This window comes from Drosophila serrata, unplaced genomic scaffold (genome assembly GCF_035046125.1).
Source record: "Drosophila serrata isolate PLE 108 unplaced genomic scaffold, ASM3504612v1 contig_359, whole genome shotgun sequence".
Taxonomy (NCBI): Eukaryota; Metazoa; Arthropoda; class Insecta; order Diptera; family Drosophilidae; genus Drosophila; species Drosophila serrata.
The window spans coordinates 1,466,008-1,484,552 of record NW_028257257.1 but is presented as its reverse complement, the minus strand read 5'-3'; the positions used below and the strand labels follow the sequence as shown (position 1 = coordinate 1,484,552).

Here is an 18,545-nt window from a genome sequence, read left to right as displayed (position 1 = left end):
AAAACTTAACTCTGCCGCGAGCCACAAACACACTCACACACACAAACACAAATATAAACGATACAAAAGAAGCCGAAATCCCGGGAAGAAATTAGTTTCGCCTGCTCCTCCTAGCTCTCATGCTTCTCTGGCCTCTAGCCCCGAGGTCCTTGCAGTTCTGTGCTGCTTGTAGCTGCTGCTCCTGCTGCTGCTGTCCTTGTTGTGGGCAGCACACAAAATTGGCAAATACAAGCGAGTCGTGGAAAAACAAAAAGCGGCAAATTCCAGAGGGGAAAGCGACAAAACACACACAGAAAAATGTTGGCAATGCAAAAACTTGTGTATCGTCGTCGCAAAAGGGGCGCAAAAATGCAGGCCGCAGACAGACGCTGAAAAACATCCCACAAGAACTGGGTGAAAACCTGAGGCAATCCCCCAAGGAGTGGGGAAAGGATAAAGGAAGGACTCACCCACCATCTCCGAAAGGCAGTAGGCTCTCTCCACAGATAATTGGAATCGGCGTGGTCCCGACAGCTATTTAACCGACTGCTGGTAAGACATTCCCTTTATGAAACAAAAGGGCTTTGTGCATTTTTGATGGCCTCAAAAAATAAGCAAACGTTGAAATAATATTCAAAAGGAATATATGTATTAAATAAAAGGTTGTTTAGAATTTTATAAAAATAATAATGGGTTGTAAATACATAGATGGGTTAAAGTAGCAACTGTTTTAAATTATTGCTCGAAACTTTAAGATAAAAAAGAAAACCCTAAAAACTAATTGTAAATAAACCAATATAAATCCTTTTATAAATTTGTATATTTTGAATTCAATTTGTAAGTAAACAAATATTAATATTTTGATAAATAAAAGTGCTTCTAATTAATTAATATAAAAAGTAAAGGCTATTAGTAAACCATTAGTGATTTCTCATATATTTTCTTCACCCAATTAATCCCATAAAATATAACTTCATTAATTGTTGTTGAATAACAAAATCAAAAACCACATCTTATTAACTTTCCACTGTACCATCTTCTCTAGGGAAACCTATTATCCTGGAAACATAAGCCAAACTCAAGTGGTTTTGTTATTCCAGAGTCTAGCCAATGTTATCATAGCTGCTACATGCGTAAATATGAAATACAAGCGAAACCGAAACTAGAAAGGACCTCAGGAAAAAAAGTCCACGTGGCGCCATCGAAGAGGCAAATAAAAATAAATTCACCAAGATGATGAAATTCCAGCAATGCCTGCGGCTGTCCTGGCCATTTCCGCTGGCCAAGTCGTTAGCGTAGAGCCAAAAGTTTTGGCCACCAAAAAACCAGGTGAACACAGGGACTTGGGACAGGGACCAGGTGTCGTCTTGGGTCGCACACGCCAAAATTTTCAATACGCTCAGCGAAAGTTTCATTGACTTGACAGGTGGTGGGTCCTTCCCAGTGCCTCCTGTAATTGTTACCGTTTAAATTCCCATTAAATGTGGCTCGTTCTAGGCGAAATGGTTCTCCTTTGGCCGCCGGGAACAATACAACAACAACAACAAAAAAAAAATGCTGGCCAGCAGGAGCCGGAGCTCGAGCATCCTGCGAAATATGTCACAGCATTTAAGCCACAACTTGGGAGAGACACCAACAACAGACAACGCAGAAAGCCCAAGGATCGTGGCTGCTTTTGAAGAGGCCGCCCGCTATTAACAAACCATAAAGTAATTTCTTGCTTTCCTGCTCGGAAATTAGACATTTTGTCAAGGGAACACTCACCCCGCCAAAGCCACCATCGTCGATGTTGCGCCTCCGGGCCCAAAGCCGGCACAACAATACCAAGAACAATAACCAGAGAGAGCCCAGGAAAATTGTGGCACTCAAAGAAAATTATAGATTAATATATAAAAAGATTAAACTATATAAGAAAAATAAAAAGAAAAATAAAAAAGATTTCTTAAAGTTATTTAAAGCGAATAATAACCTTTAAATGAACTAAGAAAATGTCTGAATTCATGGTTTCTAATAACGATTTACATAAGTCCAATAAAATCGTAGAAAAAATATATGTATGAATCTTTTACATTCACAGAAACAATATTTGGCTTTTTGTTTAAATGTTTCGAAAAATTAAAATCTTTTATTTTAATCATAAAAAACATAAAATAAACCTTTCTTAATCCCATTTCCTTATCCCATTTCTCTTTGTGTGACTGTAACAGCTCAGAGGCTTATCAAGGTCCTGGACGGACACTCTCTTCGGCAAGTTGAAAGTGAAAATATTATAATGAAGTATGTTGTTAGCTGCTTCGAGATTTTCAAATGTATCCATCAGATACAGGGGGGAAAGAGGAAGTTAAGGGGAAAAGCGTAGCGCAGGAACACATTTTGTAAGTAAACAAGCAGCGGCGGCAACAAAAGTTTGTCTATTTAAAAAGTTTTCGTGCTGCACAAAAGTTATAAAACATGAAAATATTTCTTAATTATTTTTATAAACAAGCAGAGCGTAGCAGCAGCATCAGCAGCAGCCCCTGGGGGCGTGGCACAGCCTTGTCCTTGCCCTTGGAAGGCGCAACCCTACCCTCAGACGGGTTTCGTCCCCGGATTTGTTTGTCTTGCTGATTTCCAGGCGTATTCAGCCCGAGGTCAGGATTCTGTTTGATTAGCATAAATATGAGTACAAGCGAGGATATAGCAACAACAAAAAAGGCAGCTCCTGTCCTGTCCCTTTAAATGTCTGCAAAATTAATTACGTGGCTCACAAAAAAAAAAAACAAATCGGTTAAAGAATCCTTAACCTTATAAGTCGAATCTCCAGGAAATTCCTTGAGACCGGCCATCAAATGGTCCGAAGGAGGTGGGAGAAACACACGCAACTTTCTAAAGAGATATAAATATTTTGTTAATTAATTGCCTCGTTGTTTGCCTTGGGAATTATTGAAATATTTTTATTCGATATTTTCCTTCCGTTTGAGTGGAAAGTGGAAAGCCCCGCAACCCCATTTTCCACCCCAACACCACCCCACCCCCAACCGGTGCCCAGTAAATTTGATTGCCGTTATCTGCATTTTATTATGCTTTTGCCACCGCAAAAGCGACGCACAGCCATTTTGAAATGGTTTTTGATATACGAGCATGAATATGAAAATGGTTGCCATAAAATCATCCCAAAATGGATGAGAGTGTGGCTGCTGAATATATCAGAATATCGTTCCTATATATTTCGTCGGTTCAGTGCAAAGGGGGTTCTTCCACTGTCCACAACTTGAAATAAACTAAGCCAATGATTTATAGTGTTCCCCTGCTCCTGCTGGCGCTACTGCTGCGAGCGAGCAAACAAATTTTCTATTCCAAAATGAAATTGTCAATACTTTTTAAGATGAGTAGAGCAGGCCGGGGGAGTAGAGCAAATATTTGCCTGAAATTTTGATTACTCAATTAGCTGAAAATTTTAAATCGAATGTGGTTTCTGAAATGGCTTTAAGGTGGCCGAATGAGTTGGGATTATAATATATATTTACAGGCTAGTTATTTCATCTTGAGGTATGAAATTCTCTAAAGTAAATAACAATTATTTATATTAAAGCTGTGCAATTTCTTTCATTTGTGTTGTGTATTTATATTAAGTGGGAAAACTAAATGGGTTCAGAAACGATTATTAAGTATACTTTGTTTAATGTTTAATATATTTTACCATCAAATTAAGACTTCAGTACCTTATTCTTCAAAACCTTTAACTAAAATAATCTACACCTATAATAAACCAATCTAGGACCCCAATTTTACTAACTCTTGCTCTCCTTTTTTAAAAACTTTCCCTTGCAACTATCTCCCCTATCAAATTATTTCATTCCCCCAGCACTTTCAGATTTTATTTGCCCTGTTAAATATTTATTTGTTGACCAAATTGAATGTGACGCATTTTAAAGTATACACCATTTTGGGCCATCCATCGCGAATGGCGGTGGTATCAACACGCAGCCAGCGTAACATTTCAATTTGCTGCAACAAATGCTCATAATTTATAAATTTTAAATCTATTTCAACCCGCACAAAGGGGTCGAAGCGACCTGAGAGCCGAGAGCGTGCTTTGGAGCTGCCGTGGTGCAGAATGGCAATATATGTAGAGGTCGGAGTTTGGGAATGTATTGTTGCTGATTTATCGCGAACCGCAGTCAACGTTGCCATTGTCTGCGTTTTTGGCACTGTTAACCCGATTTTCCACTTTTCATGCGACAACGATGTGCACTGAGAGAAGAAGGGGGAATTCAATTTAGAACACCTAAAGTTTGGAAGAACTTAAAGGAGTAGTTAAAGAAATGTAAAGAGAAGAGAAACTATTTTTTATGAATAAAAATTATGTCAAAAAAAATCACTTTTTTTTTATACTAGCAGAGTATTACTGTTTCAATAAGAAGCCTGGAACGCAGTGAAGGAATCATTTCCGACCCTATAAATCATATATATTCTTGATCAGCATCAAAAGGCGAATCTTTCTGTGCATGTTTAGAAGGGAAAATTTTTTTCAATTTTTTCAACATTTTTTAGAGGTTTAAAATTGCCAAAATTTTAACAAAAATATTGCATTTTTTTTAATTTTAAATTGAGTACGCAGTTTTGTTAACCTTATAAAAATTAACATAGGAAAGCTTTCCGAATTGAAATTTATACATGTTTGACCAAGTTCGAAAGAATGATACAATTGCAAACTACTAAGGTTTAGTGTTAACTATATATTTTTTATATTTATGATTTATATATATTTCTTCTAAAATGTTTAACTCTATAGACATCTTCCAATAAATTATAGTCACAAACTCTTAAAACATATACACAAATAAGTAAAGACTTGTTGTTAAATATTTAAAAATATTTTCTAGCCATAAGTAAACAAACTCCTTCACTGTAGTTTCCATTTCCATTCCAAGTGCATTTGAGAATAGCGCAGAATGTTGACTTGGGTGGGTTGGATGCCTCAAGAGTCTGGTGTGGCTGGTGTGGTGCAAGGCGATGATTATGTTTACGTTGCGCCACCGCGTCGTACGATGCCGCTAATGTGGAGCACGTCCCGGCCAAGTCACGTCACCTTGGCGATGCGGGGAAGTCCCGGCGAAGACAATGACAGCAGAACGCATCGGGAAACGAGATCACGTCTGGGGACCGTGCGAGATTTCTTGCAATTTCATATGGCTTGCTATCGAGGAACTATCTTTCAATTAAATTCCAATGCAGAAGGACTCATGCCCCTCGCCCCTTCTCTTTGTATCCCTCTTCCTCCGTGTCATCCTTCTCATCCTTCCCCTTTTTCCAATCAAACCCGGAAAACTAATTTCCCCCTGGGGGACCAGCACTCTCGCTTTGTTTAAACTTTTGCAATAATAACTGCTGAAATATTGCAGAGTAGAGAAGCTCGCCTGGCACCTTAATTTGATTACAAAATTGCCAAGCATCGTGCCGGGCGATGAGCTGGGAAATATTTTCATTGCATTTTTGCGCTTGTCGCGTATCATTTTAAGCTCTTTTACATAAATTTTCCCCACCATAAACAAATATTTTGCCGGTTTTTGGGGATGCTTTTGCTGTTACTGTTGCCTGCTTTGTCGCAGTTTTCAACTTCATTTAATTTAATTTATTTTTCAGCAGTTCGGCTGGGGAAATTTATGTAACAACTTTTTGGCTGCCGTTGGTGGCGTTGTTATTTGAAACTAATTTGCATAAAACGAACGTCAAGTGTTTTCGCTTACCTGACACACATATGTCCTGCTGCGCGAGGGGTCCTTTTGTTGAGCAAGAGCAACAGCAACAGGATCGGTCAACTTGCCATAAATTGCCCCTTGATGACTCTTTTGAAAAGGGCACAAAGCCGAGAGACTGCGAATCGCAATTCGATTTCATTTTTATGGCGCATAAATTATTCAGAGTTTGTCTATAGTCTATAAAATGTTGAGCTTCGTTGAGCCAGCACTAAACAGGACATCATTCTGACCCCCGGCCACTGGCAAGGAGCAACGACTGACCTTGTATCCTATCCCTTTTTTTCTCAGCTTTTTCTTGCTTTTTTCTCTAAATAGACAATTTGCCCATCTTTACGCACTATTGTTTTGTATTCTCGGGGCGATGCCTTTCCTCGTTTCTTTTCTTTTGGCTGGCATAAAAATCAGTTTAGTCCTGCGACAGCGCCTCGATTTATGCCAGAGTCCTTTGTATCCTATTTCTTCTTGTTCTTGCTTGTGTTTTTGTGTGCTGCCAACATTTTTACGACTAAGTCGAGAGAGAGAAAGAGCCACAAAACGTTACGGCAAATCACTTTTCAGCTTCAACTTTTTCCCAAGCTCCCAAAATACATACATAACATAACATGTATGGGCATCGTTTAAAAACAATTTGAGCTTAAAGCGACCATCGAATACAATGTTGTTGATTGTCTTTAAGGAGTCGCACAATGAATAGTAAAATCCACAGCTTAGGGTGTGGAGTGAGAAAAAAAACCGTGCCTTCTTCTTGGATAAATTCAATTTAATTTCCATTGGTTTTTAATCCATTTAAGATGTTCTCTGCCTTGGCTCCGACTTATTGAAACTGCAGCCTCATTGTTTGCCCTCCGAGCATTGCACAAAAACAAACAGCAATGATATTGGACTTTTCGGTATTATTTGCCAAAAGCAAAAAGGATAAACAAGTCGGAAGAAAGAAAAGTGATTGAGTGGCTCCAATTAGTTGCTTCTAACTGAAAGATTTTTATCATAAGCACTAAGATTTCTGAGAGAAAAATACATAATAGCATCAAATAATAAAAAGAAACTCAAGTTAATTGGAGTTTTAAAGCAGTTGAACTGGTTTAAAAATAAGGAAAAATTGTTATTTACTCTTAAGCAAAATATTAGGTTATGAAGGATTTAAAATACAGATAAATTTTTAAACAAATATTTATGTTGCTTTTCAGATGAGTTCAGATTTAAAATGAATTTGATTGGTAACTATATACAAATTTTAAAGGTATACATTGTAAATTAATTAAATTAATTTCAAAATGAACAACAAGTTTGCTTTTTCAACAACTATAGAATAAAAATTATATATATTAACTTATCATATTTACAATTGTTATTTACAACTGTTAAATGTTTATTACCTAAGAACTTCATTGCTCAATTCAGCAAGTTTTACAGAAGATATAAACAAAGTTTTAAGCTGCAAAATATATGCAATTCCATATCAAATATTTCGGCAATCGCTTGACAGGCGGCATTAGTACCATAATGTATGAATAAATAAAATTTAATTTTACATAAAAACTGACAACAGTCCCCAGTTAGTTGTATGCCAGACAAAATGCAGGACCAAAACGAGGATAAATTCCCTGGGAAAGTATGAAGAAAGGAAACTTGGCAGGCAGGGCAGGGCAGGGAAGGGCTGGCGGACAGAAAGAAAACAGTTTTGTTTGTTTGCCCGCTCGTCGTGTGGCATATTTGAGCGTATTTGCACAAAATACGTGAAATTACGCGAAAAGTTCAGTCTGCTCTCGTGTCCTGCCAACTGTCCTTGGGCCCCTGCTCCTTCCAAAATACAAGAAAAAATAAAACGAAAGAAAACTTGAACGAGCGATGGGAGCTAAGTGCCTGCGAAAAAGATGACTGGGTTGCCTTTGCATTTAATTTCGATGTCAAACGGTGGCTTAATCCCCAGGGACCACCGGTCGTATGCGCAATATTTTTTATGCGAACTTGTCCTTTGTTTAATCTTTGGCGCGCGCATTGAGTGTTTCCCTTTGCCATTTCACTTTATAAGCGAATTATTAATGAGCTCCTTGCCATATAAGTTAATAATCCGCTGAGCGTTAAAAACAAAAAATAACAGAACCGAACACTTTATGCCCAAGCCAGAGCGGAAATCTCATTTGTCATGCTGCTGCCTGGCCATTTATCAGTTGGCATTTAAAAAGCCATTAAAACCGAATCCGGCAAAAGAGAAATTGAAAAAAAATAAAATGTAAAAAGAAAAAAGAAAAAAAAACTGTATGCAAAAAAGGAATCCTGCCATCAACGAACCTTGAAGTCGAGTCCTGCGAGTCGGCGAACCTGTTCCAGTTCCAATTCGATTCATAATTTAAAACCCGGCCAGCCGACCGAGTCAGACCAATAAATTAATATAAAAATTCCTCACGCCCAGCCAATAAGTGAACATTGAAGCGTTTTATCGCTTCGTCCAGACTCGCAGGATGCGAGCAGGATAACAGCCAGGAGACAGGGACAGGACGAGCCCACGCAGCGACAGCGGAGACAGCGGAGGCGACTTCTTGAGATCGTGAGATGTCTGAGATGCCGGCACACTCGAGCCGTTTGCTTTGGACTTGGAAATTGGAACTTGGAACTTGGGAAAGAGGAACCTGGGAACGCAGGACCTCTTTCCATGCCTCCACCGGGGCCATTGTCGGCCACTTGGCCAGACATTTGTGGTATGCGCAAATAGAACATGGCATAAAACGGTCGAGGGAGAGCCTTCTCCCCTCGCAACTCGTACCAAGCCATTAAACATTTATGGCCACGCGGAGGTGGTCGAGGCTCGAGAAAGGAGCAGAGCCTAGGATCCTTTGGTTATTTCATTGTCTGCAAATAAATGTAACAAGTCAAATAGCTACGCATACCAATTGCCGGTGCTTTAGCAATGGAAAATTGTTAACCGACTTCATTTTGTATTTAACCATGGTCGTTCGAAGTTTGTTTTGCTTTCTAGAGTTTGATTTAGAAGAGAGAAGAGGGGAAAGCAAGGATGCAAGTCTCATCTCCTATTTAATATTTAAATGCAAGTTTATATCTCTACTTGTTGCCTAATTATAAACAATACTTAACTTGTGATAAATTTGGTAAACGTTTAGCCACAGACTCTCACTCCGCAGGACTCTTAAATCTAAAGACTTCACTTCTCTGCGTTAAAAAGTCAAGAAAGGAAGCTTTTGCATGTGACCGGGAAAAGTGTACAAAAGTCCGGAGAGGTAACCTGCGGTAACCGGCAACTTTGTTAATGGTTTTGTCATAAATTTTAATTCGATTGCATCAGAGCAGACGCCGGGGCTGCCATTCAAACTGGGCATGAAAAATGCATTAGTCGGTGCAGTTTTCAGGACTCCAGGACTCCAGGACGTCGAGGAGCCAGAGGCAAAAGTTTTTGATGGTGCGGTTGCCCACGGAGACTGGCTCCATACACACACACACACACTTACACACACAAGGCAAACCGCAGACACAGTCTGTTGTTTGAAGACTCAATTAATTTATGCAGTGTGAAGTAAAGTTTTCGGCTATCTGGGAAAGCCTTAAAATTGCATTTAAAAGGAAGCGAAAGGAGGAAAGATGCGAAAAGGAAAAGGAGCTGAGCTGCCCTCAATTACAGTGCCGGAAATGCGCTCAATTAATGAATTTTAAATGCATTCTCATTGTCACTTCCGCAGGCAGGCAGACCTGGGCCTGGCACACGCTGCGTATGCGTAACGCGTTATTTGCCAGTCAACCGCCAAGCCAAGTCTGTCAGGCGGGGCCTGGGACGGGGCAATCCGCGGCTGATGAAGGATAAAGGACACTGCGGCACCATTATCTCCACTGTGAGGCCTTCAGCCAGCACATCAGTCTGTCCATGAACAACGTACAGTGGAACAGGAGCGAACTTTATTTGCAACTTTAGTGAGAAAAACAAAGTGAATCGTAAATTTATGGTTAATTTTTGGAACTACTATTTCTTTTTATCCTTTTCATCTTTGGGCTCTGATTTCTTGTCGTCCTTAGCCTTCTTAGCTTTTTCTTCTTTCTTGCCTTTGTCTGCTTTCTTATCCTTAACTTTACTCTTAGACTTGGCATCCTCTACCTTCTCATCATCTTTGTCTTTATACTCGGGTCTTTAGAAAATAGTTGTATCCTCAATTAAAATAAAAAGTTAATGAATTAAAAAAAAAACTTACAAATCGTAAATGGAAATGGGATCAATCTCGAAATCGGGCAATTTGAATTTGGGAAATTTAAGTAGGTCGACTCCTTCGCCGCCACCATAGCGAAAGGCCAATTTCTCGAGGGCCTCTTTCAGTTCTTCATGGTACTCAGGAGTTGGATCAATGGGCTTGCCCGTGGGACTCTTTAGACGGTACTCCCGCACCTTGTCCAGAAAGGCCTGGTAAATGGGATCCTTGGACATACCTGGTGGTTTGTCACAAAAACAACGACGCCAGGCGACACTTGATTTAAGGATTCGAGGAAACATTATTAGTTTTGAGGAGGTGTTATGAACTCTCGTTTCGTTTGCTTTTTACGTGGCTAATTTTATTTGATAGAGTGTTTTATCTATAGCTACTAGATATATATTGATATATATTTCATATTTTAGTTTTGTATTAAGAAACCCCAAGAAATATCCTTCCTAGTTCGAAGGACAAACACATAAATGCGACCCTCTTCCACAACTGTAGATAAGATACCTTTAAGCTTCAGATAACCTTAAATATATAAATAACCAACTATATCTATCCTCTATATAAATCCTTTTTACAGACTTTTTATCAAATTTAACCCACTGTACCCTGTGAAAGGTAAATGCGTGCATTGCCTGTAAAAGCCAGAAGGCGCCCACATTAACTACAAGGATAATGTCGCCCCGGCTTCTGTCCACCCGCTGGTTGCGGCATGAAAAAATAACAAGAAAATGCCTGGCATCGTTCATTACGATCCTGGGCTGCCTTCAGCCCTTTAGCCAGGTGCGTTGCCAGGATGAGACACGGGGGAGAATCAGCAGGAGCAGGAGCAGGAGCAGCAGGATGACGATGAGCAAGCGCAGGAGCTGCGGAGACGAGCGACAAGACAAGACATCCGAAATGTTTTATTGTTGTAACTGTCGCCCGGCGGCATAATATATAGTCTGGGACATATCCTGGAGCGCGATATCCTTCGCCGCTGACACAAATCACATGCAACCTTTGGTGCCCCTTTAGCTTCAGGACAGGACTCCAGGACGAACGAATGAATGAAGTGGGGACGAGTGCTGGCGTTTCTTTTTTGGTGGCGGTCGTACGTGCGGGACATGCTCCTCCAAATTATGTAAGCTTAAAGGGGGTGTCCTGAGTGTCCTTTGTCTGCGTTTGTCGTCTTCCGTTTTAGCAAATGTTTTGTTAGCGCCACCGCCACAGCCGCCCCCTTTCTCGAGGAGCTTGCAAAAATCATGCGGAAGCGGAAGCGACAGGAGGAAAACCACAATTCGAGGGTGTCCGGTGTGAGTCCCGCATCCTGTGTGAGTGTGTGTCATGAGTGGCACGTGTCCCATATATATGTATATATATATATATATACATATATATCCACCTGACCACTTTGTCATCGGCTTGAATTAGGACTATTCAATTTTCATTATTAAATAATGCCTCGGCATTGATGCGGACGTGCCCGGGTGCTTGCCGAAAATTAAATGCACATCGGAATTTATGAGCCTCGAAGACCGAATGACAAATAGTGCGTGTCCCTGCCTTTGCCAGGACTCTCCACTGAAGGTGAAACTGTAATTAAATTTGTTTCAAATTCAGCTGCACATCCTGGCCCATAAATCTGGTCCTAATCTATGCCAGCGAAAACATGAAATCCAGAATATATATATACATACGCCCCCAAAAACTGAACTCCTTGCGTCGCAGCGATAAATCAAAACCAAATTCACATAATTTTTATCGTTTTGCACAATTTTGCATATAAAAGCACACACATTCGAGTTGGCTCGCTTAGGTTTTCCAGTTAAACGTTTCAATAAAGTCGAGCACCTGTCAATAAATCGAAATTGCCTCTCGTATTATTTTTATCGGCTACGTTTCGTTTACATTGCACAAGATGCTTCACTTTCAGTGATGCCACCGGCCACGCCTTACACAGATATATGTATCTGAAAACGATATATATCTAAGAAAACATTGGAAAAATTATCCTTTCAAAGTTTGCGTTTAAATATATCAAAAAATGTTATCAATTATTATTCCAGAAGAGCAAATAAACTTGCAAGTGTTGTCATATATCCCTAAGCCCTATAATTTCTTTCTAAATTTCTATTTCTCCCAGTGTAACTGATATATACACACATTTAGCTCTAACCCACAGACATATGCCTGTATCTGTATGTGTAGGAAAAGCGGAAAGGCGACCTTAGCTATCTCTCACCGCCTCGCCATCGCCATCGTCCTCGTCATCACCATCATCTTCTTCCAGTTGAGCGAGTCCTGCGGGTCTCCTCCTTCTCCACCGTACATACGTCCTGCAATCTCTCCTGTGGTTTCCAGTTCTCTGCTTTGCCAGGTCTTGTGCTTTGCCATCTGGGTTGCCATCCTCAGCTTTGTCTCAGCACACTTGTCGTCTTATTTTTTTGTAGATGGTCGAGTTCCGTTTTAATTCAGTTTTCGGCAATCGAATTGTGGACAGTTTTCATGGCTTTAATTACTGGGATAGGATCTGAAGGTCTTTGAAGTTCCGCCTTTAATTTTAATCCACTTGCGCTTAAAAGCGACCGAGTTTTACCAAGTACCAAGCATTTTTACGACTGCGCCTGCCTTATGAAAATTTAATAAGCCCGGGAATGAGGCAGGACTCCTGCTCCTGCTCCTCTGAAGAAATCGCATAATGAGAGTGGCAGCCAGGCAGCACAAAAAAAAAGAAGATATATATATTATATATATAAACAAAATCGGAACATGTCGGGGCATTCGTTCTCTCCTTTTCATTCAAGATTCCCAGCTCAGAATCCGACTCCTTGGACACCACACCCCTGTCCCCCAAACCCACCCACATATGTCATGTAAAAAGATTGTTTAACAAGCAAGAGAGCACAAGGGGAGAGGGGAGCGGGAGAAAAGCTTAAAAATGAAATGCGTTTCTCGTTTTCACATGGCTGACATCGGATAGGTCACAGTGGGGTCAAAAAGTCACAATTATAATTAATGAGTGAGTAAGGAGCGAAAGAATTACAAAGGGACTAAGGTTTACTAACGTTTCACTTAATTTTTGAAATTAAATAAAAAATTGTGGTTTATTTCAACAATATAGGTAATTTCTTTTCTCTTTTTAATTAGTGTTTTTCATAATTTCTTATGTTGATATTAAATATTTTACAATTTCAAGAAAAACTCTTCATACAGAAGCAAAGCCTTCTTAAAACTATATTTCATTACCTATTTTTCAACTCCTAATAAAATGCCCAAAAAGGAATAATACTTCAAAATCTTAACAATACTTCTTCAAGTTATTCTTAGAAAGATTTAGGTCTCAATAAAAATCCCTTAAAAAATAATCCATCACTTTTTACCCCACTGTCTCCTCCTGTATCGTCCTTGTGCGAGACGTTGCTCTCGTTGGTGCCAAGCCAACAAACAAGCGAAATATTATTTACGAGCTGTCAAATCCCAGTTAACATGCCTTCTACAAGGACCAAGGACGTCTTCAATGCGTACGTATTTGTGTGTAGTAGTGTGTGTGCCTGTGCACACGTATTTGTTTGCTGCGGTCGCATAGTTCGCTAAGAGACAGCTGAAGATGCGCTGCCACAGTTACAGATACAGATACAGATTAACAGCTACAGATACAGGAAACACTGAATGAAAAAACAAATTGTATAAATATTATATTTTAAATACCATCTAGTAAGAAAAGGAAATCGTAAAAGGAACATAACAAAGCTTAAATTATGCTCACAATTCAAAATTTAAAAAACGCCTTATTAACTATGATCAGTAAGTATCTAAGAACAGTAAGTACCTATGACCAGGAAGTATTTATGACTTTGAACACTAATAAACAATGACTTGCAACTTTTGTAACACAACACATTTCAAAGACTTGGGCGGAAGCAGTCACTTCGTTCCCGGGATGTTTGAACCAGTTGAGAATCATATGCACAGATGTGCGAGATTTGTTTTGGAACAAATTTAAGAGCTATTTGAGATATTTATAGGAAACTATGGAGTTATTCTTCTATATTATTTTACTAGTATATAAGTCGGAGCATGGCGAATCGGTGGACAATATATATACATATATATAGCTGACATAGGAACAATCGGAAGATTTATAGAACTATGATCTGTAATTAACTATGATCAGTAACTAGCTATGACCAGTGAGTAACTATGATTAGTAAGTATCAATGAACATAAAGTAACTATGAGCAGTAAGTAACTCTGAACAGTGATCTATGACCAGTAAGTATCTATGACCAGTAAGTATGTATGATCAGCAACTAACTTTGAACACTAAAAAACAATGACTTGCAACTTTTATAACACAACACATTTCTGAGACTTGGCCGGTAGCAGTCACTTCGTTCCGGGGATGTTAGAACTAGTTGAGAATCATATGCACAGATGAGCGAGATGTGTTTTCGAACAAATTTAAGCTATTTGATGGAAACTAAGGAGTTATTGTTCTATTTAATTTTACTAGTATATAAGTCGGAGCATGTCGAATCGGTGGACTATATATATACATATATATATATAGCTGTCAAAGGCACGAGCGAAAAATTTAAAGAAAAACATTATAACTTTTCCGAAGTGCTTTCTCTCTTGTTTTTTAATCGAAAATTTTGTGTTATTTTTTTCAACAAATCAATGTTTAAAAAACTCATAAATAAGTCAAAAATGCGTTAATTTTAATTCGGAATATTTTCCTATGCTAGTTTTTTGTAGTTTAACAAATCTGCATACCCAATTAAAAATGACAAAAAATTAAATTTTTTTGAATATTTTAACGAAGTAACCCCTTAAAAATTTTCAAAAAATTTGTCAAAAAAATTTTCTCCTCCTGCATGCCTAGAAATATTTGCCTGTTGATGCAGATCAAGAATATATATGGTTTATAGGGTCGGAAATGTTTTCTTCACTGCGTTCTAAGCTTCTGACTAAAATTAAAATACGCTGCAAGGTATACAAAAGTTAAAATTTTTATGATGGGAAATACTATTTATTCATATTTTGTTAGGCAATAATCGAAGTTACTTTTACTATTTTGTTTTACAAAATATGTATAGTAGTTTCTAGATTTTTTTTCATTTTTTTAAGCTTTCTCTCAATATTTTCAGTGTACAAAAACAGCCTCACTTTGAGATACTCTTTGAGGCTCGACGCTGCACAACGCAAAAAAAAAGTGTGCCAGTCCGTCTCGCCGTAGTCAAATGACGGATCCTTGGATCCTTGTTTCCTTGCAGCGGACTCGAGCATAATAAAATAAAAAGCATAAATGAAACCGAGGCCGGGGCCACGAATATAATTTAAATTTATGTACTTGTGCGCGTATTTATTTGTGCGTTTGGCTTTTATTTCCTTCGTCTCTTGATTTGTTTGCCTCGCTCGCACTCCCGCCACTCCCACTTGTCCGTCTGCTTTCCCGACCGCTTTCCCTACCGCTTTCCCGCAGCAGAAAGCATTAAATTCAATTTGCTTATGTGAGTATCTGTGTGCCTGCCACTCAGCGTCAGTTACAGTGAGGAGGAGTAGAAGGCGGTGGCAAGGGCGGAGGTTGGGGGCAAGGCCATGCCAATGCCAGCGACCTGTTGTGTTGTTTAAGGAATTACTTAACATGGTAAAAGCATGCGTGTGGATGTGTGTGTGAGTCCTGCTTATGCATGTATGTCCTTAATAAATATTTTGGTGCGTTCTTTTTTTGATTATTCCCTGGAACAGTCACACAAATGGGTAGCAAAAAATGAGGCAGGAATTGAAAGAAAAGAGGATAATGTGGCAAGGAAATTAAAATAACGTTGAAACATTTTTTTTTTATTTATAATTTTGCTTAAGTTATTATACAAAATTTTAAAGAATACAATTTTCATAAACTGAAACAATTTTTATTCCCGTGAAAAATACTCTTTATAAGATATAGAACTTTGAAATCAAGCATTTCTTTCTATTATTTTGTCTCTTAAATGCCTAATTTTTTATATCAAAAAAATTATTTTAGCAATAATAATGTTCTCACAATTTATTAAGTAAAATAAGAACTCGAATTGTAATACGAAGAACAACCTTAAAATTAAGTTTATTGAGCTAACTTAAGAAAAGTAAAGGAAAGTAAAGTAAAAGCCCTACAAATTAATGTATTTGAGTTGTTCAAACTCTCCCTAAAATATTTCAAGCATATAGAAGACTTAAAAACCCAAGTAAGTACTCAAGAAAAATATATATTATTCAGGTACTTCAAAGGTTTATCATTCGGTAAAATTCGGCTATCGCTTCTCGAGCGTTTCTTCCTCACATGACAAATTTTTCACGCACTGTTGCTGCCCCATTGTTGAACCGAAAGCGTGTAAGATTCGGTTGACTGTGTAAGTGTGCCTGACAATGTGTGTGTGAGTGTGTGTCCCTGCCATCAGGACAAGTTTTTCTCAAAAAGCGAGACAAGTGGAAATCCGTTAAAGAAATACATAAAGAAAACTCTGCTGCTGCCTTGCATATATAAATATTCGCATGTGTGTTTATGTGGACAAAGAAATGTCGTCGGCAGCAAATAAAAATTAATTGAAAAATGTTTATCAAGGACTTTGGCTGGTAAAAAAAATGTAAATGTACAGAGACACACACAAGGGAAAAAGTCTGATAATTGATGAGAAGGCAAGGTGGTGAAAATTGAAATTTATCAAACATGAAGTACAGCATATACTATAAATGGTTAGCTGCTAAGTAGCAATGTGTAAAACTAAACAATTAAAAACAATTAATTAACAATTAAGAGCTAAAAAAATCTATAATTTTTCAACTCAAGATAAATCATAAAGTTCGTCTTCAAAAGCTATCGTTATTAAAAATATTCCATCTTGAAAACTTTAAGTTATTAACTCAATTCCATCTTAAAAACTAAAGTATAAATACCTCTTTAGTTTACCTACTTAAATACTTGACTCTTTCACCTAATATTTTACCTCGTAAAAAGGGATAATACTATAGTTAGCACTGCTTCTAAGCCATGGCTTAATCGTTGCCACATGCAGCATGCCGCATGCCACATTCAGCTCATTTCAAATGCAGCCGGCACTCGTCCTGGCTCACCCTCCTCCTTCCCTCCCTTCCCCCCGTTCGAATTAAAATATATATTTTGTGCAAAATATTCTCGCCAAACTAAAAATTATGCAACGCATTAAAAATTTAACAAGCGCTTATCCGCTTAGTGCAACGCCTGCTGCAACGCGCTTTCCCCTCGCGATGATGATGATGGGGGGGTGGAGTTTTTCCTGCTGCGCAAACGTCACTTTCAATATTTAAATTTTGACATTTTCAGCACAAGTGGCGAGAGGGGGGGCGGCACTTGTCAGTGGTGTGGAGGGGTAGAATACTGGGGACAATATTGCATCAATGCAAATTGGGCAGAAATAATATGCAAACATTGGCACAAACAGAATGGCAACCTAATTGGCAGCAATAACAAAGTTGCAATGCATTAGCGACCGAGACAGAGAATTCTCAATTACGTGTTTTGAATTTCTGGCAGCTAAGTAGAACCTACAATATTTAATATTATTGTGGTATGGAGATTGATATGGGAAATATTTAAACAAATATATTCATACCTAATTTAATAGAGGGGAAAATCTAAAAAGCATCTAAGATGAGACTCTTAAGCAAGGATTTCAATACGTCTTACTTCAATTTCCCTTTAAACATAACAATTGCTATTTCTCTCTTTAATATTTAACCCAATATTACAGATTTTTCTAAACCGTTTACTTGTTTAGTTCCAATTTCCACACTTTCCATGAAAATTTAAAATTTACTCTCACCAAAAGACATGCTGCGCGCACATGTATCTCAATCTTAATTCCAGCTGCCGTTTTATACGGGGATTAAGCAGTTGGGCTGTGGCTGTGGCCACGCCCCCGCCATTAAAGTAGTTCCCCTAACTTGGTTAGAATTAATATTTAGCTGTGCGCAACTTTATTTGCAGTTGCTTGCCTTAACCTCCCCCACCAAAGCCCAGGCAGCATCAACAAAGTGAGCAAAGTATCTGCGGTTGCAGCCGCTCCTTGTATCTGTATCTGAAGCTGTATCCTTGTGGGTGTATGTGTGTGTGTGTGTGCGTTGGTGTGCGTGTTTTAAAATGCAACAGATGCGCCAAATTAATGCGACCATTAAATTGTATTAGCGTGTGCAAAATGTAAAGCGCATTTGCTGGCAGATTGCTTCAGCCAAGTGGTAGAGAGAATCCTGTCTCCTACGTCTGCCTTTTGCATTGAAAACATTGAGAGAAAATGTTTTGAGGGAAAATATAAAGCTTAAAGATTATTTATATTTATTTTATTTAGATATTATAGTCTTGATAGTTTCATTTTTACTATTTTAGAGTTCTTTTCTTTAATAGTTTTTCAAATATCCTTCTTTAAAATGTATCTATGATGTGTCAGAGCTAAATCTTCTTATTTTCTAAGTAAATTTTCTGAATTTGTTTATATATAAAGATTTGTCTATCTTAAGTGATATTTGTTTAAGATGATATTGAACTCTAGCTCATTTTATTTTACCATTCAAGATCCTAGCTGTGTTAAAGCTTAATGACATTTTAAAACGGAATCTTTATCACCAAGAA

General features: G+C 38.3%; 2 protein-coding genes across 5 annotated transcripts in view; both read right to left on the bottom strand.

Moving 5' to 3' along the window:
- Positions 1 to 18,545, bottom strand: part of Con (leucine rich repeat protein connectin) — a 168,034-nt gene that overhangs the window by 73,271 nt on the left and 76,218 nt on the right. The gene's annotated exons all lie outside the window — the stretch shown is intronic.
- On the bottom strand, positions 9,605 to 10,597 carry ATPsynCF6L (ATP synthase, coupling factor 6-like). Its single transcript, XM_020953848.2, has 2 exons — positions 9,917 to 10,597; positions 9,605 to 9,853 (listed from the first exon to the last, which is right to left on the bottom strand). The coding sequence occupies exons 1-2, from the start codon at positions 10,210 to 10,212 to the stop codon at positions 9,691 to 9,693; spliced, it is 459 nt and encodes a 152-aa protein (XP_020809507.2). The 5' UTR covers positions 10,213 to 10,597; the 3' UTR covers positions 9,605 to 9,690.